At 45.6% G+C, this 24,894-nt stretch overlaps 1 protein-coding gene across 36 annotated transcripts in view; it reads left to right on the top strand.

Annotated features, from left to right (window-relative positions):
* CACNA1C (calcium voltage-gated channel subunit alpha1 C) overlaps positions 1-24,650 on the top strand; it is a 458,186-nt gene extending 433,536 nt beyond the window's left edge. For 17 of the 36 annotated variants that reach the window (XM_088164617.1, XM_088164589.1, XM_088164604.1 and 14 more), the window contains 13 exons: positions 839-966; positions 2,639-2,735; positions 3,918-4,020; positions 5,590-5,691; positions 6,697-6,824; positions 7,942-8,091; positions 9,382-9,734; positions 10,606-10,632; positions 11,851-11,979; positions 12,431-12,540; positions 14,166-14,269; positions 16,925-17,242; positions 17,464-24,650. In XM_088164617.1, coding sequence (XP_088020743.1) covers positions 839-966; positions 2,639-2,735; positions 3,918-4,020; positions 5,590-5,691; positions 6,697-6,824; positions 7,942-8,091; positions 9,382-9,734; positions 10,606-10,632; positions 11,851-11,979; positions 12,431-12,540; positions 14,166-14,269; positions 16,925-17,242; positions 17,464-17,760 — 2,046 coding nt within the window. In that variant the 3' untranslated portion in view covers positions 17,761-24,650. The remainder of the gene's footprint in view (positions 1-838; positions 967-2,638; positions 2,736-3,917; positions 4,021-5,589; positions 5,692-6,696; positions 6,825-7,941; positions 8,092-9,381; positions 9,735-10,605; positions 10,633-11,850; positions 11,980-12,430; positions 12,541-14,165; positions 14,270-16,924; positions 17,243-17,463) is intronic. The other 19 variants (XM_088164614.1, XM_088164594.1, XM_088164619.1 and 16 more) reach the window with 4 other exon arrangements.
* The last annotated feature ends 244 nt before the right edge of the window (positions 24,651-24,894 follow it).

Below are 24,894 nucleotides of genomic sequence, written 5' to 3'. Positions count from 1 at the left end.
ACCCAACCCAAATCTTCCCTCTGCCAGACTGAGCCTCTGCTTCCCCGGATGTCAGCAATGCACAGGACAAGAATGATCTCAAAGAGGGGAAATCTCCCCAAAAGGTCTTTCCCAGCAGCACCTTTTCAGTGCCAACACCCCTTCCCTGCCTCTCTCCAGCTCTGCTTCCAATCCCAATCCTTTGTGCACAGCAAAGGAACACTCTTCCTCCCTCCCCCTCAATGAGAAAACCAAATTAGTGCGTTGTGGGCTGTGCTGAGGCTAGCAACGCCTCAGCCACACTTCCCACCTTCCCTCCTACCTTCCTTCTGGCTCTGAGCGGGTTTTTCCTCCCCTGCCAGCAGCAATGACTGTGAGAATACACATATCCCACTTGCATCTGCTCCGTGTTGGCAATGCAGCACTGCCCAGAGCGACAGCACATGCTCTGCAGCTGGCAGCAGTGCCCAAAACTCTCCCAGGGAACAGCAGCAACATTTTAAAAGTTTTGGTCTTGGGCCAGAACTTTTATCTCATCCCCACTGCCTATCGAAGATAAATCCCACCCCATTCTGCCAGGCAAAGACAATAGGTAAATATAAGCCACGACAGCACATCTAAGAATTTAGCAAATTTGTGCCTCGTCAATTTAGTAGGGAAGAGAAAAATGTAACCAGATGAGAATATTCCATCTCTAGGCTCTTCCCATTTAAACTGGGGGGCTGGCATGGGGGAATGAAGAAGCTAACCCAATGTCTTCCTAGTTTTGTGAGTCCAAATCCAGACCTTAAATGGAGAACCTGGTAAAATTTGCTGCTCCTTGCCTCATCTAGCACATAATCTCTGTCCTTGTTTGCAGATCATCAATCTTTTTGTAGCTGTTATAATGGATAACTTCGATTACCTGACACGGGACTGGTCCATTTTAGGACCACACCACCTGGATGAGTTTAAAAGGATCTGGGCAGAGTATGACCCTGAAGCTAAGTAAGTAACCCAGCCTGGATATCAGAGCTCCTTGGGAGAACAGGCCCATTATTTTCTCTTCTCTAGACTCAGTGCAGTAAGTGCCATGTTCTTCCTGCAGGAATGCTTTTTTTTTTTTTTTTTTTTTGCCTTTTTTTTTTTTGTACAAAACTCCTAAAGTAGATATCACCATAAGATACTGCTGGTGAATCCATAAGCCCAAATTTCAAAGAAACTCACAGATATCTCAGCATTTAGTCTGCACTGTTACCTTTCAGGCTATTGCTTTACTTTCTATGAGGGAGATATAGACTTAGTGAGGGGCAGCAGGAGATTGAGAGAAGGTGATCACAGGCTTGGTTTATTGTTGTATTTGTTTGGGATATTGAGCTGTGACTCTTCTGCTTGACTTTGTACTCACAGCAGAGCTGCTGTGCTCAAATCTCTGTTTTTTCCTATGTCATATATGGCCATCTCAACCTGTGCATTCACATGGCTGCATTACATTGTCTGCAGGGTTATTCACAACTGCAGACTCGCAGGGATTTAAAGTTACACCACAACAACTCACACGAGGGCTTAACTGACATTCAGTATTATATGTTCTGTTTGACACATGCTTAGGCTTAAAGAGCATTTAGATCCCTGTGGCATTACTGTACCGTTGACAATTGTAATTGCAAAGCCCCCTTCAAAATGCAAAAGCTGTGGAAAGAGATTTGGGTGTAAAATAAAAGCAGATCTCTTTAGGAGACATAGTGTTGAGATTAGTCTGGGCTCAGGCTCTGCCAGATGTGGATGTGGGTGGGTCTCACATTATGAGAGTGATACATGAATTTAAACACTTCTTCCAGTTCATGGTAACTCCCTGGGCTGGGAACCTTTAATATGGATGGGGAATAAGCACAGACTTCTAATAAATACACCATTTATTAACAAAACAGATGCTACTGTTTGTGCTTGTTTGAAGGCTGGGCTGCAGTGGCTGAAGCTGTATAACAGATAGCCACTCAGTCCAGATGGCATCCTGTTCCTCCCTGCTTATAAATGGGAAACCCTTTTATTCCTCTTCCCCATCCACGTCCTCTGGCTCTGGTAACTTTCCCCCCTCCATGAAAGAATTCTTCTTTTGAGATGCCATTTACCAAACTTAAGAGAAACCCAACTGCTGCTGTGCAGGAAATTCAGTACTTTGTTTTGTGCTCACTCGAGTGACAGCCCAAAGCATAAACAAGTATTAAAAGGCAGTGGCTTGGGGCTATTTATGTGGGAGGTAAACCACAAGGAAATAGACCCTTTACACCTCTCTGCCTGCTATAGGCCTCAGCCCAACAAAGTAAATAAGTAGATATTTATTTTGAACAGGTCAGTGACGGGAAGAGAGCCCCAAACTGCCCGTTCATGCACTAAGAAACCGCAGCATTGAATAAGCTGAGGTCAATTCTTGCACGTATTGACTCAAGTATGACTGACAGCGGAATTTCTGCAGTAGCAGAAGTTAGATGAGTGCTGGGCAAATCCTGCAGAAGGCACCAAATGAAAAAGCTTCAAGCTATGCCTGGGCTATGGGGAGCAGCAGCAGCAGCAGCAGCATGGGGCTGGAGAGGCTTTAGTGACACTTTCAGGTGCACTCTGCAGGCGGTCAGGGTGAGCCCTGGTCAGGATGCAGCCCTCACTGTGCTCTCTTCTCCAGGGGACGGATCAAACACCTGGACGTGGTGACGCTGCTCCGGAGGATCCAGCCCCCGCTGGGCTTCGGGAAGCTCTGTCCTCACCGGGTGGCTTGCAAAGTAAGTGTAAGAGCCTGACAGAGAGAGGGAGGCTCCAGAGGGCACCTAAAATGCTGTTTATTGCGTGGACAAAGTTACAGCAGTTGGGGGCCTACAGCTGCTGGCTATGGGCAAGCCGTGTGTCCTGCAGCCCAATTCTACTCATGTTTCAAAGCATTATATTTTTTTCTTTGCTGGGCATCTTATTACATAGCAACTAATCAACATCATACACAATACCTTTTACATTTACTTATCATAACTTATCATAATTACTAACATTACTATTTTCTAATCACAAAAGGTTAGTATGTTACAGTTTAAGCTAGAAGTTGTTTTTTCGGTTTTTTGCAGTGGAAAATTTTGAGACTTTTTCTTTACTTGCAACATTGGCTTTCTTGTTTGCCTGTGAAAATCCTTTTGTTTGGTAAAAGCATCTTTTGTTTGAGGTGCATTTGTCCTTTGCTCTAAGTCATAAAAGCTCCTTCCAACTCACTTGAGCTTTGCCTTCTAGTTACCCAGTAAGACTGGCTCAGCAATTCTTTTCTTCTATATCAAAACTTGCTTTCATTTCTATAGAACTTTCTGTATATCTGTAAAACTTTTCTGTAAAACTTTGGTCCTTCCCAACACTGCAGCTCGGGGGAGGCTGGGCTCAGAGCAGCTAAACCAGAGAATCAGAGAATACACAATGGTTTGGCACCTTAAAGACCATCTAATTCCAACCCCCGTGCTTGGGCAGGGCTGCCTTCCACCACACCAGCTGTTTTACACTAAACAGCCTCAGCCTGCCCTGGCATTTTCTACCTCACTGGGCACATCCCAGAGCCAGCAACAGCTGGACAAGCCCTGGGCTGCCCTGTGCCTCTCTCCAGCTCCTCTGGGCTGCCATCACCCAGTCGAGGGCTGGAGGGTCACCAGCAGCTGGGTTGTGCACTACTCAGGGCCTTTTGTCTGGTTAGGAGAGCACATCTGTGCTAAATACAGCTCTCAAGCACCAAGGACACACATCTGCTTGTACTGTCAAACACCCAATGTCGAGACAGAAATGACAGGGCATTCTCATCGTGTAACCAATCCACAGGCCATGGATATTGACACAAGAGGGATGGCAGGTCTGGAGGGTGTAAGGACATAAGGAAGAGCAGTCTTCAGTCCATGTGTGGCAGTGTGACTGTTGTCTTTCTTCTCCTCATCCCACAGCGCCTCGTCTCCATGAACATGCCACTGAACAGCGATGGGACCGTCATGTTCAATGCCACTCTCTTTGCATTGGTCAGAACTGCCCTGAGGATCAAGACAGAAGGTGAGAAACTTGCTGACTGCAAGGATACAAAGGTGTTCATGCCAAGGTGTCCTGAGCTGGAATAAACCAACAGGGACATCTTGTTTAAAATGATCCAAATTACTCCTATGCAGCACATGGGACAAAAAGCTATGTAAAGAGGTTTGGAGGGATAATATCTTCTAGGGAAAGCACAGTGTTTCCCACTACCTAGGAAGCCAGTGCTTCAAGTCTCAAATTACTGATCACATTCTTCACAGTGGTCTGAAAGTTTAAAGTTTTAGATCAATGTCTGCTCATACAGGAATTAGGAGGACAAAGGGTAAAGAAGCCTCCTCTTTGTATCCTATCTGCAGAACTGAGCCACTTCTTGACTGCTGTTGTCACTGATCTTCCAGTCCAAGGGAGAAAAAAGAGCTTGGACTCGAGGGTCTCATCTCACAAAAACTCCTCCTGTGCTTCCATTAGCATGAGTTAATATTACATTTTGGTAACAGTGGTGTTGTAAAGAGAGATGAGAAGTAAAGGGACTGTTAATAGCTTTGCATAGACAGCAGGTATATTTGAGGAAAACAGACAAGATTTGGGGCTCAGCTTGTCCTCTTTGTTGCACTCTGTCACCTGCTGTAATGAAAGATATTGGTCCTGAGTCTAATCCTGGCCTCATGTATTAATGAGATGCATTAAAAGAGAGTGTAGGTCTGTGATTCACAGCTAAACACCTCTGCCTCAGGAGTGGCTGCTTTCCATTTCAGACATGGGGAAGCAGAGACCAGCAGAACTCTACCTCACAGTGCCAGCTGTACAAAAAAACAGTGGCAAAACAAAAAAAAATATATTAAGGCCTTGAAATTTGTGCTAAACAGAATCTGACTGTAGCACAAGAGACTCTCCTGAGGAAAAAGCCACCCACAATCCCTGTAAGACATCTTGTGTCTTATGAAACAGAGGCCCAAAAAGGACTCGATTTTCTTGTCTGTCTGAGCCTCAAACTCTTGGAGTCATTGCCAGTGAACTCCTGGAAAACCATCTAAAGCCTCAAACTGCTTTCATTCTTGCCTTAGCAGAATCTTTTAAGTGGTTGGGGTAGGAGTTTGGAATTAGCCCTGCTGAGTCAAATTTCTGCCTTTGATGCTGTCCATGTGTTGCATCCTCAGCAAGTTATTCAGTGTCCCTATCTTCACTGCTTCCTATTATAAGAACTACTGCCATGCAGAGCCTTAGTGCTGGGGAGAAATAAGAAAAACTGCAGGAACAGCACCTTTAGGAGGACAAGATACTGGTTTAAGACACCTAGAGAGAGAAGAGAGGGGTTTGAATGTACATAAATCAAGAAATAAAACTGAAGGTGACTCATTTGAGAGGAGATGGGTATCTAGAAGGAAAGTCACTTGCCTACCCAGAGATGACTATGCACATTTAGGAAGAAGACCTCTCGCTGTGAGGGAGCTTTACGAATGGTCTTGGCCCAAAACTTTCCACTGCTGAAAACACTCTGACATTTACCTCTTGAGATTTCCATGCCAGACATTAAATTGCTCCTCTGCAGGGTCTGCTTAATTCCTGTCTCTGATGATTTTCACCCTGCAGGTAACCTGGAGCAAGCCAACGAAGAGCTGAGAGCAATAATTAAGAAAATCTGGAAGCGCACCAGTATGAAGCTGCTGGACCAGGTGGTGCCTCCTGCAGGTGGTGAGTGCAGGATCTTGTCCCTCTCTCTGAACGTCTCTGTTTTTTCCCTCACCTGTCCTGTCCTACTGCACCTCGTGATCATCAGCTGGAATAGGGGGCACAGAACTTTCATCTACAAGCTATCTGTATTTCATCAGGCTGAGCTCTATTTTATACTAACACGAATATCCTGTTCTTACTGCTGAGAAATCAGGAAAATAAAAAAAATGTGCACAAATAGGAGTTGGTGCATAGGCATCCAGTGTGGCATTCACTGACTTTCCAGGTGGCCCCATGAGCACAAAACAGCACTTGGAAGTCAGCCAACCGAAGCAGACAGGTCCCGAGCCTGTCTGAAATCAGTGGACCATGTCTTCTAAAATTTCCAGTGAGTTTGCAGAAAGGAGGAGAGCTACCTGGAGAAAAACTTAGTGCACATTTTGGCTGACTGACACTTTTTATTGTATGGAAACATAGCTGTGACTGTATTTCAGGAGAGAGGTGATCTTCTCTGCTCACTCACACCCATGTTAGGCACAAAGAGACAGAATTGCAGTGCAGAGAAGGCTCAGAGCAGGCCTGGGATGGATGATCAGTCAGAGCTGTTGGCCAGCCAGCCTGTGAGTAAGTCTTACCCCAGGCTGTCACAAGACAGCAGCATGTGTTGACCCAGACTGGGAGGCTGCTGCTATAACGAGATCCTTTGTGGTTAACCAACACCAGAGACTGCAGAGGTTAGATGTGCTCCTGCTGCAGGGGTTCAGTGCCAGCAGAGCCAGTCTCAATGCCACCTGCACCTCTCCTCCTGACTACTCACAGCAAGCTCTGGCTGCAGAGAAACCCCTTCCTTCAGCCCTGCATCCTGATGCCATAAAAAGCAGAGATGCACTGCAGCACCCAGTGTTTCTGCAAGGCTTACGTCCGCAAATACATGATAAACCAGCTGCTTATTTAATTTATTTTTTACAAATTTATTCATAAATCAGCTTCTCATTTAATTTGCTCTTTCCCTCCCCGCCTCTGCAGACGACGAGGTGACCGTGGGGAAGTTCTACGCCACTTTCCTGATCCAGGAATATTTCCGGAAGTTCAAGAAGCGCAAAGAGCAGGGGCTGGTGGGGAAACCCTCGCAGCGCAACGCGCTGTCCTTACAGGTGACAAGCGGGCCCCAGGTGACAAGGGCTGGTACTGTAGAGACAGGTGGCCCCACTTCCCTCTTCAACCACTCTGGGGGGGGTTGCAATGGGCTGTCCCTGCTGGACAGGAGGTCGTAGACACCTTGAATTATCACACCAATCCTTGTGGACAAATATCTGTGTGTACCATGGGTTCACAATCCCTTAGCTCTGGAAATGGAAGGCACGGGTGAGGCAAAATCACAGTTTATCAATCTGCCAGTGATATTTGAAATTTGGGATCCTCTTAGAGGACTGGTATGAAGTGTCCTACAGACATTTGCTTACTCCCACATACATTTGACCCATTCTGAGTGCATGCTGCCAGGAGGCAAAAATCACTTAGAAAGCAAAAAGCATACCTGGATGCCAAGGCCATCCAATGGACAGGACTGTAAGGATTAGGATTGGGTCTGCTCCCCACTGTGATACATGTTCATTCAGTAGATTATCAGGCTGTGTGACAGAAAGAGAAAACCCCATTGACTGTACAAGCAGGACTATTTATGTCCCTCGAGGATACATTGAGGAAAAAAGGGTGACTCTGGAGTTTCAGCAGGTTGAAAAGTGCTGTGATGTGGGCACAAACACAGAATGAAGCCTCAGCATAACCACAGTTTACCACCCTGGATGGACTCTTTAGAACAGATTCCAAAGGGGTCTGAGGGGTTTGAAGACTTTACAGGTCTGAATGCCAGAAGCTTAGTCATTAAATTCATATTTAAGCTGATGATAAAAATAAAATATTTTCTGAGGCACCAGAGAACATGGTTCAGCTGGAACTGTGGCTGCTCTAGAGCTTCTGGTTGTGGATCTGAGAACCCAGAGTAGAAAGCACACAGACCTGCTTAGCCAAACCCGTGGATTTATGTCTATGTCCTGCTGTGATGAAGCCAAGAACTAGCAACAAACATCCCTCGGTTTGTAGTGCAAAGAGTTTCTCCCTCTCTGAGGTGGAGGTGAAAGAGCAGGGTTTGTTGGTGTTTCTCTAGGAGCTGGGGGTGCTGTGTTAACCAAGGGGGCTCCACAGTGGTTAGGAGGGAATGGCAGTGCTGTTACCTCTCCTGTGCCCACTCGGAGATATGAAGCTCTATAGTTTGCTGTTTTGCAGGCTGGTCTGCGCACGCTGCACGACATCGGGCCAGAGATCCGACGAGCAATTTCTGGAGACCTGACAGCTGAAGAAGAGCTGGACAAGGCCATGAAAGAAGCAGTTTCTGCTGCCTCTGAAGATGACATCTTCCGGGTAGGTTCCAAACAAGTTTGTGAGCTGAGGTGTTAGCTAATAACACAGAGAGAGACACACACTCACTGACTGAGGAATCAAGCAGGAAAGAACCACTTTATTTACATTTCATGTCTATTTATAGAATTCCAACGTTGACCATGGATTGGAGAGTAAGGATAATACCTCCTGACCCCATAGATCCCATCAACAGTCCATCAATTTTCTCTTCCTCCAAAGAGGAATGCAAAACATTCATTGTTTACAAGAACAGAGTGTGAGAAACTGCAAGAAATTATCTGTCAATAATCAGAAGGCTGAACACAAGGGCAACACTGAGGCTGAGCTCAGAGTGCTACATTCTCTTCTGTTCATTCTGCATTTCAGCTGGGCCCTCCTTCTTGTGTAGATCTTACCAGAAAACAGTGGTGGACCTAAGTCCTAAATGCAAGGTCCTAAAGTCTTTGCATAGTTTATCCCAGCTCCCTCTCTTCCTCTCAAGGGAAACTTCTCACTGGAAGATTCCCTCATGAAACCTAAATTATAGATCCATGCAGCCACCCAGCAATGTGCAGAGCAGCAGCCAGGCACACTTTAGTGTTTTGTTCACTCCTTTCAGTGGAGTGAATTGCAGAACTCAATATTCAACACCAACAGAACAAACGAATGGGGATACAAGCATCATAAAGTCACCCCAAGATACACTGATAGCATCCTTCCAAAAAGAATACCAGGACCCAATAGAGGTCCTATGGAAGGAGAAAATTTTCTGACTAACTTAGCTAAATCTTTTCTTTTTTATCCCATTCCTGTTTCTTATAATTGTTTTCTTTGGTAACTTTTCCTCTCCTTTGGCATTTTCCTCCTTTTTTTACAGAAAGATGCTGTCAGTCCCTTTCATTACCCACCATCTAAACAGTACATAACCAGCTCATTAAATTTCTCTTCATTTCTTCCTCCAGGTGCTTAATAGTTTTTGGTGCTCTTCTCAAATTCCCCCCCATATCTAAATGTTCCTTTGCAACTGCACTGAGAAAACCAGACAGCAGCTACCTGGTTCTTGTACCCATACCCTGTCCTGGACTCCCAGGACTGGTGGGAGGTGTAGAGACACACACCTGCCAGTCCTCTGAAATCCCACACCTTCTCTGTGACAGAGAAGTCCTCACACTGCCTCCTGGAAGAGAGAGCACCAGTGCCATCATGCTCACTTTGGGTCTCGCTTTTTTTTTTTCCTCAATAACAGTCTAAACAGGAAAACAATTGCACATCTCACTCACAAAGGAAAAATCCTTTCTGTTTCTCTGACAGAGAGCTGGAGGCTTGTTTGGAAACCATGTGAGCTATTACCAAAGTGATGGCAGGAGTGGGTTCCCCCAGACATTCACCACCCAGAGACCTTTGCACATCAATAAGTCTGGCAACAACCACGGAGACACTGAGTCTCCATCTCACGAGAAGCTGGTGGACTCCACCTTCACTCCCAGCAGCTACTCATCTTCAGGCTCCAATGCCAACATCAACAATGCCAACAACACTGCCCTGTGTCGCTTCCCCAGCCCACCCAGCTACCCCAGCACTGTCAGCACGGTGGAAGGCCATGGGACCCCCTTGTCACCCACCATATGTGTGCAGGAGGCTCCCTGGAAACTCCCATCCAAAAGGTAAGTTTCCCAGCACAGAGGGAGCCAAAAGGGAGCAGGTGTTGGGAAGGTGCATGCAAACACCAGAGCACTGCTGCCAAGCCAAAGTCACTCCCAGGCATTGCCCAGCCTGCAGCCTGGATTGAGCCTTTTGGTTCTCAGCCCACAGTGCAACAGAGATGCCCCAACTGGCCACTGCAAAGCACCAGCACGCCCACTGACCAACACACTTGATTTCTTCGGGCTTTATCAGGAGGAAACCTTTGTAAGGTCCAAAGGGAACCTTATTTATCCCTCCTTCACCACAGGGAGGTGTTTTACCAGCTGGTAACTGAAGGAGACTGCTCTTCATGTCTTAATTGCCCGATAGGGAGCTTTGTTGAAGTCAGTGGTTTTTCATTCAGCAGGTCACATCCCCACAGAGGTCACCAAAGACATTCTGGGAGGAGGGAGGCAAGGTTTTCAGAAACAAAGAGAAGAAAATCCCCTTCTCTGGACAGTTTTCAGGCTCTCTACACACAGATGACTAACACAAAAGGAATATAATTTTTCTCACTGGGAGATTTTTTTTTAATACTTTCAGAAACAGCAGGAAAGAGATGGATTTTCTTTTTTTTCAGTGCAGAGAGTGAACAGTGTGAAAAAGTGACTAAATACTGCCCCCAGAAAGGACAGAATAGGACAATAAGACAGAGGAACTTCAGTGGGTGCAGAATTGCCCAAGTGGAGAGTCCCGTGGTTTTTGTATTTCATGCCTTCCTGAGGGAGGCCACGGGAGTTGCACAACATGTGTTGCCATCTGCCCTCCTCCCTGCTGACTCGTGCTGCTGTGACACTGCTAACAGGGTGTTCTTTTCTCTCCTTGCTTCCCTGGGCACGTTCCTTGAATTAGGACACATTACTACGAGACCCTGGGACGGTACGTGTTCCCCACACCCCTCTAATGCTGCCCGGGTGCCAGACCCACTCTTTCCTCCTGTTCAAACTCCAAATTCCCATGAATGCTGAATATGAGCTCTCCCTTTTGGTGTCAGTAGGGCTGAAATGGAGATAGTGATCACCATGGCAGCTCCAGAAAATGCTCACAAGTAGCGATCCACGTTCTGGTTATTTTCTAGATTTGGGGTTTTTTAGGGTTTTTTAGTATGGTTTTGGCTAAACACAGACAGTTGAACAGCAGGAGATGCCAGATACTGATTTTTTCCCCTGTGCACCTTAGCAGTTTTGCTTGCCTCTCATTTCAGAGGAAGGTCACTGCAGCACTGTCCTACAGACTCTTTTACAGAATTGATACCCACATTTCTCCCAATAGTTTTTGCTTTAACCAGATGACAAGATAATGTTGCCTTTCCAGTCCCTAAAAGATTGAAAAAAAAAAAAATGCCACCCTGCTTTCTTCTGTAAATGCTAGTAAGAAACTGAAATTGTTTCCAATACTTCCATGTCCATACCTCAAAAATTCAAGCTACTTCCAGATTTTGCATTACTCCTCAGAAAACACAAAGTCCAAAAGAAGCAAAACACAAGTGCTGAAATGTGAAACAGAGGGACAGAGAGGAGGCAAGCAGGGAATTAAGGGCTGGCACACCTAAGGATTTGAACAGCCCCTACTGAATTCAGTAGAAGCATTCTGCAGTTTAAAAAAGGGATGAAAGGTGGAAAAGCCAGCAAGGATGAGAATGTGAGCAGGAGGCAGAGAGCCACACATCACAGAGATGAGAAGGTTACTGTGAGTGTCCTGGAGGCTTCTCTGAAATCCATAACCAAGTCTTTTGCAACAAGGGCAAAAGCTTATTCCTGAGAGCCCATCTCAGATTTTACTGTGAGTTCAGTGAGGTGTATCTTTGGAAATGTGGTCAGTGTGATGTGCACAATAATAGAGTACAGGTAGTCACAAATGACAAAACACATTCACAGTGTTGTTCAGCATTGGTTTAAGAAACTCATCCTGTGAAAGAGGACACAGACAAAGGTCGTTGCCTTGTATTTGTGAACTCTGTAGCTCTGTTCATTGATTTTCCTATGATGGCTCTTCAGCATTGTAATAAACTGAGACAGATGGAGCCTGTCATTCTTGCCTTTGTAACAGGTTGTCTTTACCATCTCAATATCTTGACTTGTCTTTTTTGCTCATTAGCTCCAGTTCCAGAGACAGCCAGCTGGCAATTGTTTGCCAAGAGGAAGTGTCTCAGGATGAGACTTATGATGAAAATTTGAATGAAGACATTGAGTACTGTAGTGAACCAAGTCTGCTCTCTACTGAAATGTGAGCTTTGCAGCTTTAGTCAAGGTGTTTGGGTGGTTCTTTAATTAAGGGGGAGAACTGGGAAGAGGTGACGTTTTTCTACAAAAATTTCAATTTAAGGGAGACGGTCAGAAAATTTTAGACAACTCAAATATGAGAAAATAATTTTTTTTAAAAATGCACTTCAGCCCTAGAAGTAACATTGCAATTTTTTCACCCAGGGTTTTCCTTCTCTGAATGAGACATCTGGATCTGCAGGGCTGCCCCCCACATTCACTTCTACCTCCTGATGCTCCTAGAGCTCATTTTTAGAGGGTTCTGTGTCTCATGGTCTCTTGGACCTGTAATAGTTTGAAGCTAGCTTGCTCTTGCATCCCTTTGCTAGCATGACCTTCCTGGCTTCATGGCTGGAGGAGGGCTTATTCTGCTCAATATCAACTGCTTTTCTAAATCTCTCTGCTCTCCTTCCCAGGCTTGCATACCAAGATGATGAAAACAGACAGCTCACTCTGCCAGAAAACAACAAAGGAGAGGACAGCCGGCACTCTCCCAAGAAGGGGTTTCTGTGCTCCTCAGCTCTAGGTAACCTCCCAGCAGGGCTGGGCTGTGTTTCCTCCTCCTTGATGGAGTTCCCACATCTCCCAGGAGGAATCCCAGCCTGTGTGGGGATGGGTGTTGTTGTTTGCTGCATTCAGCTCATGAGAGCAGGAATGCCAAGGTGTGCAGACAATCCTGCTCAGGCACATGGCTCTGCTGGCTTCACACCTGGCCAGCAGATGGACCTGGGGCTGTTTGGACAGTGATCTGTTTGATCAAGCCTTCCTGGGATTTAGGGCAGTTTATTTGAGAGCTGTGGACTCTCCAAACAATCACCAGGGAGTCACCAAATAGGTGAGCCTTGAGTCTACAGTGTTCTGCTCTGTGTGTATTCAGCAAGGAGAAAGGAGAGATTGTCTCCTTTGTCTGCTACCAGGAACACACTGAATGTCAGATTAAGTTAATACAACATAAATTTGCCTTCTGCTCTAATTGTGCCTGGAGATTTTTAAGTGCATCACTGTCAGGGGAAACCCATGAATCACAAGGTTTTATGAAAGTATCAAGAGAGTCAGTGACAAAAGGAACTCTTCTAGCTATAGCGTTTTTCAGCCTTTTTCTGCGTATTGGTGTGGTGGAAAAGGGCACTGGAGGGAGAAACTAAAAAGAATCATGTGTATAAAATACATTTTTACAGAATAGCAGTGACAGACTAGGTGGTGTCATGTTTAAAGTGAGGCTACTGTGTCTTCACTGAAATCTTTCAGGATGCTTGCGTGTTGTAACAACATTTACTGTATTTCAAATCTTAAAATATTAGGAAATGACAACTTCTACATCTATCTGTAAGGCAGTCAGCCTTTGATACAATGCTCCCCTAACTACATTCTAGTGAATATTTATATACTTATGTCATACTCACTTTACTAGTTGGGATTTTTCTCTAGAAAGATGAAATACCTGAATTATAACATTCATGCTCTGGATTATAACATATTTTCTCCAACCCTGAGAGGGCTTTCTCTCGACAATCCAGTATTATAAATAATTACTATTTTCAGAATTCTAATTTTCTTTCCTTCTTCAGAAAAACGTTAACAGAATCAAGACCACAAAAATATTTTAATGTGCCATATATTGAATCTTTAATACTGGATTTATTTGCCATTTTTCAGAAGTAAAGCACTTGATCACAAACATACTTTTCAGTAGTTTTAAATTCCTCATTGGGAGTATCTTTCTCATATTTAGAGAAGTAAAGTTTAATTTTATAGCAAGTAAACAATGTGACTGTTTCAGTAGTTCCCTCTAAAATCTTTTTTTTTCTCTTCCCTTTCTTCCAATTCCGAAAATGCTTCACGTCTGTCCAAGTCACCTTCCCTTCACCAGTAAATTCCCCACTGATTAATTCAGTTGCACTTGACCTTGCTATAGACACAGTCTCATGAAGTGTGGTATGTCTGGCAGCTGAGGGACACAGATCACATGCTGAGTGCTTTCTGTAAATACATTTGCTTTGGAAAGGGCACAGTGTTGAGGGGAAGTGGACAGAGCCTAAAGCATGTGTGTCTTTGCTGTATGTCCAGTGGGACTGCACTAAAAGAAGCTGAAAACAGATTACCTGTGGTGTATTATGAGTGATGGACACACTGTGTGTGTTGCTGTTTCAGGTCGAAGAGCATCTTTTCACTTAGAGTGTTTGAAAAGACAGAAAAACCAGGGTGTGGATGTCTCACAGAAGACAGTCCTGCCTTTGCATCTGGTCCATCATCAGGTGAGTGTTAATAACCACCCAGAGCCTCCCAACCCACTGTTTAAAAACCATTTGGGATAGATTCTCACTCATACCAAAGGCCCAGGTTTTAGCAATCAGGATTTTTATCATTCCCTGAATGCTACAGGAATATGTCCCTTGGAGTCAGCCACAGCTACCATTTTCTGATGCCCATGAAAGAAGATAAGATGAAATACTAGCAAAAAGATGAAAATAACTACCCAAATTGCATGCTGCAGTGCAATTGCACTGGCTTCGATAGCAATATGCACATGAATAAAGTGTGCACAGTCTATTTTAATATTAATTAAAGGCAACCAGTAAGTGTAATTAACCATTTTAAAACATAAACTGATCAGATGTAATCAATCAGCTTCTTAAGCCCTTTGTCACTGTGTTCAGCAGCCCAGCAAATGTATTTCTAAACACATACCTAGATGATTAGCCAGCTGTCAGGCTCAGGAGGAGAGCTGTGTCTTTTGGTTTGATGATGCCACTTTTTGTCAACATAAAAGAAACAGGTGCAGATGGCAGTGACAGCCTGGTAGGTGTGGCATCCTGCTCTCTGCAGTCCCCACAGGCAGGGCAGAATGGCCTTGCCACTTCTTTAGGGCAGAAAATGCCACACAGGAGGAATGGGAGGAGTGAGAAGTCAGAGGAGTGAGAGAGGTGTGGGCTTGAGGCTCCCTGATCTTCTCACCTCCAATTCCAGATTTATCCTTTAATTCTTGAGCTTCAGGTCTGCACAGAGTTACAGCTGTGTAGTGACAACCAGAAAGTGTGTTGGAGCAAGGAGGATTGGTGAGGAAACATCTTCTCACATTCACCAAAGCACCAAAAGCCCTCCTGAGACTTCCTGCCCTCCCTAGGCAGAGGGAACACAGGTCTCACAGCCTTCTCAGCCCACACAGCCACAGAATCACCTCCCTCCAACCTCCAAGAATAAGATGGAGCTACTCCACCCTTCCTCATCCCACCATGCAGCCCAAAACCTGGAGGGATGGGGCTCTGCCCACACAAGTGCCACACTGAAGGGCTACCCTGAAAGAGGCATCTGGCTGCCAGCTGACAACACTCAGCAACATTCACATGTTTACAAAAATGTTAACCAGCAACAGTGCCTGCAATAAGACCACAGAGTGGAAAGGTTGCCTCTGCTAAACCTAATGCATTCTGTTGCTGTGAATGCCTGCAGAGGTGTTCTCATGGAACACCTGTACATCATGTGTAAATGTATTTGAAGCTCAAAGAAATCCTACAGAGCTTCTTTCAGCTTCCTCAGAACCTTACATTTTTGATCAAGCATTTTTTGTGTAAGTTTCTGCCAACAAGCTGAAAAATTGGTTCTGTTGTCCTGCCTGACAGATCCAGGTCTCTCCTTGAAGTCCTGGCAGTTTAAGGGATGTGCTGAGGCCATCATAGCCTGCAGGGCATGACTTATTCAGAAGTCTTAGGGCTTTCTTCCTCACTGAAATTTGATAGCATCTAATTCCTGAGAAAGCCTTGGTGAACTTGCAGGTGATTAAGAATGAATTCTTTTTTTCAGTGTCAGTTTACTTGACACTGAAGTCATCAGCATAAAATAATTATCAGTTCCCGAGGATTTCAGTGGCAGATGGACTAAACTTCACTGAACATTAGATAGCTTTAAGTGAGTTGTCTTTAGTTTAAATTAGTCAGTTCAGTCCCACTGTGGTCAATGGAGGGAAAGAGCATCACCAAAGGGCAAGTTTAAGTCTTGTCTCAGTCATGTCTTTGAGGCAGCATTTTCAGACAGGCATTGAAGAGGAGGGAGGTTTGCCAGTTCCTTTCTGAACAGTTAGCTTAGACTAAACACAGGGCTTTTCCCCAGCCTGAACACAACTCAATCCACACACTTTTGTAGTTTCTATGCATTTATTTCATTGCTCAGCCATGAGCTCTGACAGTCTTGCTTACAGAACAAGGAAGAAGTCATCATCAATAAGGCAGCAGAGAGGCCTCTTGAGGAATTTGTTATAGGAGGAGGCTGAATGGCTCAGAGGCTGTGTATATGATTAAAGGAAGGACTGGACGGCTGAAAGTATAATCATTAGATATTGATCCTCCCACCAACAGCAGATGCCTTAGAATCCAGTGGTGGATTTCAAGTTATTGCCAACTGCACACACATCTAAAATTCACATCTGGTATCTGCTCAGGTTCCTCAGTAGACACTTAAAACAGTAACTGGTAATAAAAGCCTGTGCTATGTCTGGTGTCAGTGGTGGGAAAATGAGTTGCTGTCTCCCTCACTGGAGAAGAGGTGGTGTTTCTAGAAGCACCATGGGGATGGGGCTGCATCCCTCCTGGCAATGCCATGGGAATGGGGCTGCATCCCTCCTGGCAGTGCCATGGGAATGGGACTGCATCTCTCCTGGCAGTGCTGTGACTCCCAGGCTAAAGAACTGCGGTTCTGAAATTTTCCAGTCCAGTGCTTGGCACTCGCACAGGCGACACCATTTAAAGGAAAGCTTGCAAAAATGAGTCTGCAGCACACATCCAAACCCTTCAGGGAGCTGGCAGCTGTTATCACAAGCCTCGAGATTCTCCAGGCCTTTCTCGTACGGTTTCTCCAGCAGCTCCTTGTTCCAGCCGTGCAAGCTCTCACTCGTGTTGTCCCTCCTCTGTCCGCAGGCACTAGCAGTGGCCGGCCTGAGTCCCCTGCTCCAGCGAAGCCATTCCCCCACCACGTTTTCTCGGCTGTGTGCTACACCCCCGGCCACGCCCTGCAACCGGGGCTGGCCGCAACAAACCATCCCAACGCTGCGCCTCGACGGGGCGGAATCCTCGGAGAAGCTCAACAGCAGCTTGCCGTCCGTGCACTGCGGCTCCCGGTACCCCGAGAGCGGCGGCAGCCCCAGGAGAGCCCGGCCGGTGTCGCTGACCGTGCCCAGCCCCACCGCGGGGAGCAGCCGGCAGCTCCACGGCAGCGCCAGCAGCCTGGTGGAAGCGGTAAGAGCGCACAGGACCGAGGGCACTGTGGCCACTTAGAAAAGTGGCCCTGGAAGAGCAGGGCAGCAGATCCACTGCCCTTCTCCCAGCAGGGGTTTAGAAGCAGGAATGGGAGAAGGAGGCATAGCAGTGGAGAGGGTTGTGTTGGAGGTGTGGCAGGGTTGATGCTGCCGGGTACTAACACGTGTCTTTGTGTTCTGGTTCCCCACCTGCTTTTGAAGGTCTTGATTTCGGAAGGACTGATGCAGTTTGCTCAAGATCCAAAGTTCATTGAGGTCACAACCCAGGAGCTCGCAGACGCCTGCGACATGACGATAGAAGAGATGGAAAATGCAGCAGACAACATTCTCAATGGTAACAGCAAGCAGAGCCCCAATGGCAACCTCTTGCCTTTTGCTAACTGCAGGGACCCAGGGCAGGACAGTGCAGGAGAGGAAGAGGAAGAGGTGCAAAACCCGGATTGTAGGATAAGTCAGGAGGAGCTCAAGGACAGCAGGATTTATATCAGCAGCCTGTAGTTGCCAGGGCTGGAAGCGATGCTGGTTTTTTATTTGTTTCAATGTTCCTAATGGGTTTGTTTCAGAAGTGCCTCACTGTTCTCGTGACCTGGAGTAACCGGAACAGCGTTCTTCATTCATTTCTGTTGGGACGAGTCGCAGAGTTGGGTGGTGTAAGAAAGCTTTTCAGGAGCGGATATAACCCCAGCACGTGTCCATGAAGGAAGAGTGAGGAGGAGGAGGAGAAGAGGAGGAGAGCCAGCTCCCTCTTTTTTTCAGTCCCTGCACAAGGAACGACAGCTGCCTCCGGAGCACCAAGGGGAACCTCAGCTTCCTGTGGATGGCCCTAGCCAAAAGGACCCTGCACCAAACGGGTGTCTTTCAACCTTGCTTGTAAAAATCATTTTGCACATATTCTGTATGAGCCTCACCGTCTCCATAAAGCCAAGGCCCTTTGATTGGGAAGGAGAGGAAGACTTCTGCTGTGGATTCCCGCACGGCCACGGGGAGGAGGAAGCAGGAGAAGCCCAAGGGCGCTCGAGGCGCGGCCCAGCCCTGCCGAGACTCCGGCAGTGGCCCTTGCCGGCCAATCAGAGCTCGGGCGGTCAGTCGCCAGCCAATCCGAGCTCAGGCGGTCTCCTGCCGGCCAATCAGAGCTCAGCGCGCCAACTGTGCCAGCCAATGGGAGAGCAGGCATGGCGGCGAGGCGGAGGGGCCGCCGGGCCTGTGCAGAGTTCTTGTTTTGCAGTTTGGTATTTTCTTGAAAGCATGTTGCAGTTTTTATTTTGACTTCTTTTTTTTTTTTTCTTTTCTTTTGAGGGAGAAGGGAGTGTTTACAGCGTTTTGTAATCACCTACCTTTTTTGTTTTGGTTTATTTTCACCTTTGCAGATGTTAAATTGGTTTGATCATGTTGTATTATTTAAACTGGGGGGTGGGGTGGTTTCTGCATTGGAATTTGGTAGAAGTATGATGATAAATGAGTTTTACCAACCATTATGTACACCGAGAATTTGTAATTTTATTTACTAGCAACTGAAACCTTTTTTTGTTGTTGTTTTATAATTTAAAGATAGTAGGCAATGCACTTGATATAGTCTTGCACATTTGAGTGACTGATTTGGGTTCTTTTTAGTGCTAAGTGTATCTGTGAGTGTGGGAGCAATAGGAGCGAGTGTGTGTGCGTGCGTGTGTTTAAGAGCAGCTCTCCACGTCCTGGTTTGAGCTGCGGGAGATCTGTATCTGGGGCCATTCGAATGCAAAAACAAACCACTGTCTCTGCTTTCGAAAAGGGAATCAGTAACTTTGCATTTTCTGTTCCACAAGATATGCAAAAACAATGCAATAATATTGATTTTAAAATAAAATTGTAAGTTGTGTTGGCATTAAAACTGTATAGAAAAAAAAATTTACAGGGGTGGGGGGAAACAAAAAAAAAAACAAACCAGAAGACGTTACGCTTCGATATATTCCGTGTGATGTTTTATTGCATTGAAAATGTTTCTGTTGAAGAAACTGTTATACTTGAATTCAGGTCAGTTTCAGTATTTTTCAAATATTTTTTTAAAATGAATTGCAATTGTGCCAAGCAAAGATAATGAATTGAATTAAGTTTGTTTAAAAAAAAAGAAAAAAAATAATCACTTCTTGTATATTTTGCTGCATGTCAAGTGAATCATTTCGTATTTGGAATGTGCCAAGCTTTACCTTTGAACTGTTAAGTGCTTTTTTACGTGTGGTTGGGGAAAGGGTACTATTTTTTTTTCCTTTTTTAATTTGTACAATGAACAAAGTGTACCTGGTGTAAGTAACTATTCTGCAATCCACTGACAGGTTGAACGTTACTGATTTTGCATATCTTGTGTTCATTTTCCTTCTTCCTCACTCCCTTTTAACGTGCACGATGACTTTATCGGTAGAGAAACTTTCTTCCCGAGACTGGGACGTTTTATTCAGGCTTTGTTTTCTTTCCTTTTGCTCAATTCCTCTAAAGGTCTTGTCCCCCAAAGCCCATTTGGCAGATCCATCCTACACGTTCAGCTGGCACCAGCAATTTAAGGAGCAGGGGGGGAAAAATCTGGTTTCAAAATTATTTTATAAAATAGCTGAACCCTGATCAATTTTAGCAGGATCCTGGGATAAGAAATGCAAGAATCAGTATGGCAAAGTAAAGTTACCTAAAATTGGTCTTGGCTGAAAGCAGAGGGAGAGGGAGAGAGCTGTGGATTTTTATTAAAGAATTGCTGCAATCTGGTCAAGATGCAGGTACCAAGTGACTTTTTGGTGTTCCTATGCATGGTCTCAGTCCTTTTCCCAGACTTTAGTGGATGGGTCAGGTACTAAGTCACAAAATACCTGGCAGCACAGTATGTCCCAGCCACAGTTCTTGACTAGTAAGTGTGAAACTCTCTCACACTGACAGTTGGCCCTAACCCTGAGAGAGGCTGAAAAAACAGGCACGTACTGTTAGATTTTATGCAACTGATTTTTGTCTAGACTACTGCTGTTTTTTCTTCCTCCTCAGGATGATTCACAAACTTGCAGATCAGTTCTGAGGTGTGATCTGACTCAGAGCTAAACTTTGATTCCAGTCTTGAGCTTCTGCAGATGTCCGAGAACACTCTTCACTGCACACATTGATTACATTATTTTTGTAACACTTGTTTTTCTTCTCAATTCTCTGGGCCATAAAGGAGAAATAGCAAAGGGTATTTTTGACTGTACGTTTTGAACCTGCCAGTATCAACTCAAGATACCTTGGAGAAAACCAAATACTAGAGAAATATCCATTTGTACAAGCATCTGTCATCAAATCATAATTCAAAGCTTCCCTGGAGAAAGTAAGCAGCTGATGTGAGTCAGTCTCATCCTTTCATCCCTGGTGCCTCTCTGGAGATGGGCACACACGTGTCTCCCTGTGAGTTTGCTGCTGCTGGTGCTGATGTGCTCCAAAGGTACTTGAAAGGGAAAAATGCCATGTAAGGACTCCCTAACTCATTTTCTTTCACTGCAAAGTCCATCTGACCCTCCAAATAGAAGACAGAGGTTCTTCATTCCTGAAAAACAGTGCTTACCTAAATTAGTGGTGACAATGAGAATTTTGGATGCTTGACAGTCCATCTTTTAGGATTTTTCTTGATGGGAATGAAAATGACAGGAAGGATTGTGCCCCAGGCATTCTTGGTGACAGCTGCTCCTCCCTCGGGAGTGAGAGCCTATAATGGCCAGGGGAAACCCCACTTTCTCCTGGAAGACCCAGTAGGTGCTGCAGAGTGGAAAATGTATGGCTAGCAGAGAATGCAAATGACTTCTACAGTTTGAGGAACAGGTGTTAAATTTAGTAATTGCTGGTGCCAGCTGTGCAAGCTTCTCTTTCTGGGGAGGGTGGCTTTTTTTTCTTTCTTTTCATTTGAGGTACTTCCAATGTGCACATTGTGACAGGCCTGAGCAAAGAGCTGCTGCCTCCTGCAAGTGAGGCAGTCTGGGGGACAGTGGGAAGGAGGGGGCAGGTTTAGTTCCTGGAGTGTTTCCCTATGTATGGGAGTGACTGGTGGGTACAATCACTGTGCTGTGGATGGAAGCTTTGAAGGAAGTGATGGCTGAGAAGTGGCATGGAAGGAAAGAATGGGGAAAACGATCTGCTGTTTGCCTCTGAGCATCTCTGACTCGCAAGAGGACACTGCAGACTAAAGACATTTCTTATAAAACAACAAACCTCCTCCCTGTATCACTCCTGCTCATTAGTCCAGACAGTACTGGGCCAGCCACATCGGGTGCATTTCTTTTTTTCTTCCTTATTTCTGTGTGGCTGACATAATAGGAAAGCAAGTGGAACTCATGATCCAGAGCTGGAGTTTCGTTGTCCACAGACCTTTTGTGCATCATCTGCCTCTTCAGCTGGACATGTGGACGATGATGGTGTAGATGCTGCTGCTACTGCAGGGGTCCCACCTGTTTTCTTGCCCTGCCCACCACACCCCGGCACGGAGGGACAGCCAGAGAGGCGCCATGTACAGAACCGCATCGATTTCTGCTTTGTTTTCTGACTCACAACCCTGCCCCAGTGACTACGACAACAACAACAACAACAAAAAAAGGGCAAATGCATTTTTTACATTTCTTGATAATTTCCAAAGCAATGTATCATTGCTTTCTTTAGACTGACGCCAATATAACAGTTGTATGGGTCTCAGCCAGGCTCCTGTGTCTTTTCTGCCTGAGTTTCAGATTGCTGTATGAAATGTATGCGCGTTTGCACACAGACACAACCGGACGAGGTGGCGGCACCCCGAGCCCGTGGGGTCGGTCACCTGTGTCACAGATGGAGTTGGAGGCCTTGCTTCGTACGTGTAGATGAGAAATCCCAACCCCACTGGTCCAGGGAGCTGAAGTGAAGCAGCCCTACTGAGACAGAACTGAGTATCCTGAGATACATCCATGGTCCTGCTGTGCCTGTCTCCGCAGCAGGGGCGGTGGCGGGGAGAGGAACACTGAATGGGGAATTTGGAGCACAATATTGAAGTAGAATCCAGTCGGGGGTTTCTGGTAGCAGTGAGATTTTATCTGTTCCCATAATGAAAACTGTAATGCATATAAAGAAAACATTCCAGGCCATCAGAAGCCCCAATTCCCATCTTGCTAACGTGAGGCTGGAGGGCATTAAAGGCCAAGGAGGCTGTATTGATGCAAAGTATGTGGGAAACAGAACTGGGCCCTGAAAAAATTAATTACATCTTTCCCCCATTTATTTTCTTCTTCAAAGAAGTCTAAGAAAGACAATTCTCAATAGCTGCACAGGGTGTCTTTTTTTCTTCTTTTGAATGTTGTGAAACTTCTAAAGTTTTATTCTGGGTGAGCAAGCCCAGGGATCCAGAAGGTTTCCAATGGGATCTCAGTCTATGGAGCTTTTATCTCTGTTCCTGCTTTGTTTCTGGAAAGCTGAAACCACTCTGACCTTGCTGCTAAAGCTCCCTGAGGTTGGGTGGGTGCGGGCAGAAGCACAGCAGGAGATACGTCCTGTTCTGAAGACAGATTGGGCTCCAATTGCTTTGAGAAAACTCAGTAGCATGACACTGGAATGGGAAAAAAAACCCTCTTCTGATACAAACTTTAGTGTTCTAGTTAAATTCTCCATTCTTCTCCTCCCCCTTACAGGGAACTTAACACTTGAGCATAAAAACCAGGCCTTCTTTAGGGGCACAGGGCTGGACTCAGTTGCCTAAACGTGGGTGTCCACTGTCACTTGAGACACTGTAGAGTATCCTCTGCTAGGTCTGCCACAGATGGTGGAGAGAGGCACAGCTCTGGCCCAGGCAGGGCTGATGTCACAGCCCTCAGCCCCAGAGGATGGCAGAGATCTCAGGTGGCAGGGGACAATTAGGCAACTTAATCAAGTCCCTTTCTAAAGGGCTAATTGAGAGGAGCAGCACCAATGAATGATGTAATGAGGGAAACTTCATTAGCATTACCAAGGGCTTAGTTAGGCAGGATCAGGAGCTTGTCTCCACACTCCCATGCTGTTGTTTTTCTACCCCATGTCAGGCACTCTGCCTCCACTCCTGTGGCCTGAAGTTGGCAGCACTCTGCCCAGTCCTTTCCTTAGGCCAGGATTAGTGGCTGCATCCCAGGCCCAGGGGAGCAGGAACAGGCCCAGGCAAAAGCAGGCGTCACTCCACTCAATCACAGATTTTTCTGCCAGCGTTCTAACAGCCCCTTTCCAAAGCTTTTTCCTATTTGAGACAGAACCACAAACTCAGACACCATTTGTTGGCATCATCATTCAGGTGATTAAATACCTGTGTTTTTCTGTTAGCTCTTTCCCAATTAGGCTGAAATGCTTTCAGTATTTTAAGCATCCTAAGTCAGTCTGCTCCCATCTCAAGCACTTAGGTAGACTGGCAGCCAATACTATCTAAACATCATCAACTTCATGATTGCTCGTAGAAATGATTGTTTCAAGCTTACTTAGTCTTAACAGTTTGAATGTGGGAAGATTTTGGAGGAGGAGGAGTGAGATTGTAAATATCTCTGACAAACATTGCTGCATCACACACAAAAAAAAAGGGGAGATACTTATAAAACTGCCTTAAAAATCAATTCCGAATGATGAATCTCCCTCCAAACAATTGCCGCTTGATAGAGCAAGGGATGAGTCACTTTGGGTGAATTCTGGCAAGAAGTGGTTGGAATTTAGTCTGGTTTCAGGAGCAAAAGTGTAATTTAGGAGCTGATCTCTCACTCAGTCTGAATTCACATCAGCACCAAGGACTGAGCACTGCAGGATCCAAAGGGTTTAAGGACTGGTAGGTGCTGTCTGTGCATGGTTTGGGTCTGGCCTGGCAGGTACTGAGTACTGGTGTCTCCCAGTGACTTCAGGGAAGATGGGGTTCTTCAGCACCTCTTGAGTTCAGGCCCTGGAGCACCATTTCCTGCTCTGATCATCAGCTATAAATGTTGATAAATATAAGTGTTTTGCCTTCATTTGAATTGCCCAGAGCTGTAAAATGACCTCTCTCAAGTATAAATCAGTCCAGATATAAACCTCCTCTCCCACTCTTCCCTACACTCCCTGCCCACCTTCCTAGCCCTCCCTCGCATCTCCACCCAAGCCCTTCCCTGTCTCAATTCTTTACCTCCTTCCACACTTTTATATCTAGTTTTCATGAACCCACAGAAATGCTTTTGTAAATACTGCTGTACAGTTTGTAACCGTCATGTAAGCCTGTCATCAGTGCCAGAGTCCGTCTTGCCCTCTCGCACGTTTTAAAATCAACAGAGGAAAGTTAGAGCGAATGGCCCGCCAGTGAGCTATAGGGTCATCTCTGTGTGGGACAAATGTATATTCCTGTAAGATTGCATTTTTATCTAAGGAATGATGTTATTTTAAAATTGCTAATAAATTTCTAAACAATGTCCAGATTTGTTCAATATTGTAAATGGTATCAAAACTCCTTTGACATTGCTCCCTCCTACCAGCAGTGGCTGAAAATTAAAGACAGCTTCCTGCAGCCCCTTATTTCTCACTGCCGTTCAGGGGCTCTTGTCCCTATTTAAGGGGCTGCAGAATGGTCTGGACAGCCACAGCCTGCCCTGCTAAACAGCAATTTAGGAAATCCAACCACTCTCCGTAGTGCTGTCACCACAGAAATTCTCCCGT

This window comes from Sturnus vulgaris, chromosome 5, assembly GCF_052056855.1.
Source record: "Sturnus vulgaris isolate bStuVul1 chromosome 5, bStuVul1.hap1, whole genome shotgun sequence".
NCBI lineage: Eukaryota > Metazoa > Chordata > Aves > Passeriformes > Sturnidae > Sturnus > Sturnus vulgaris.
Note: the sequence above shows the minus strand (reverse complement) of the source record. Positions and strands in the feature narration are given on the sequence as shown.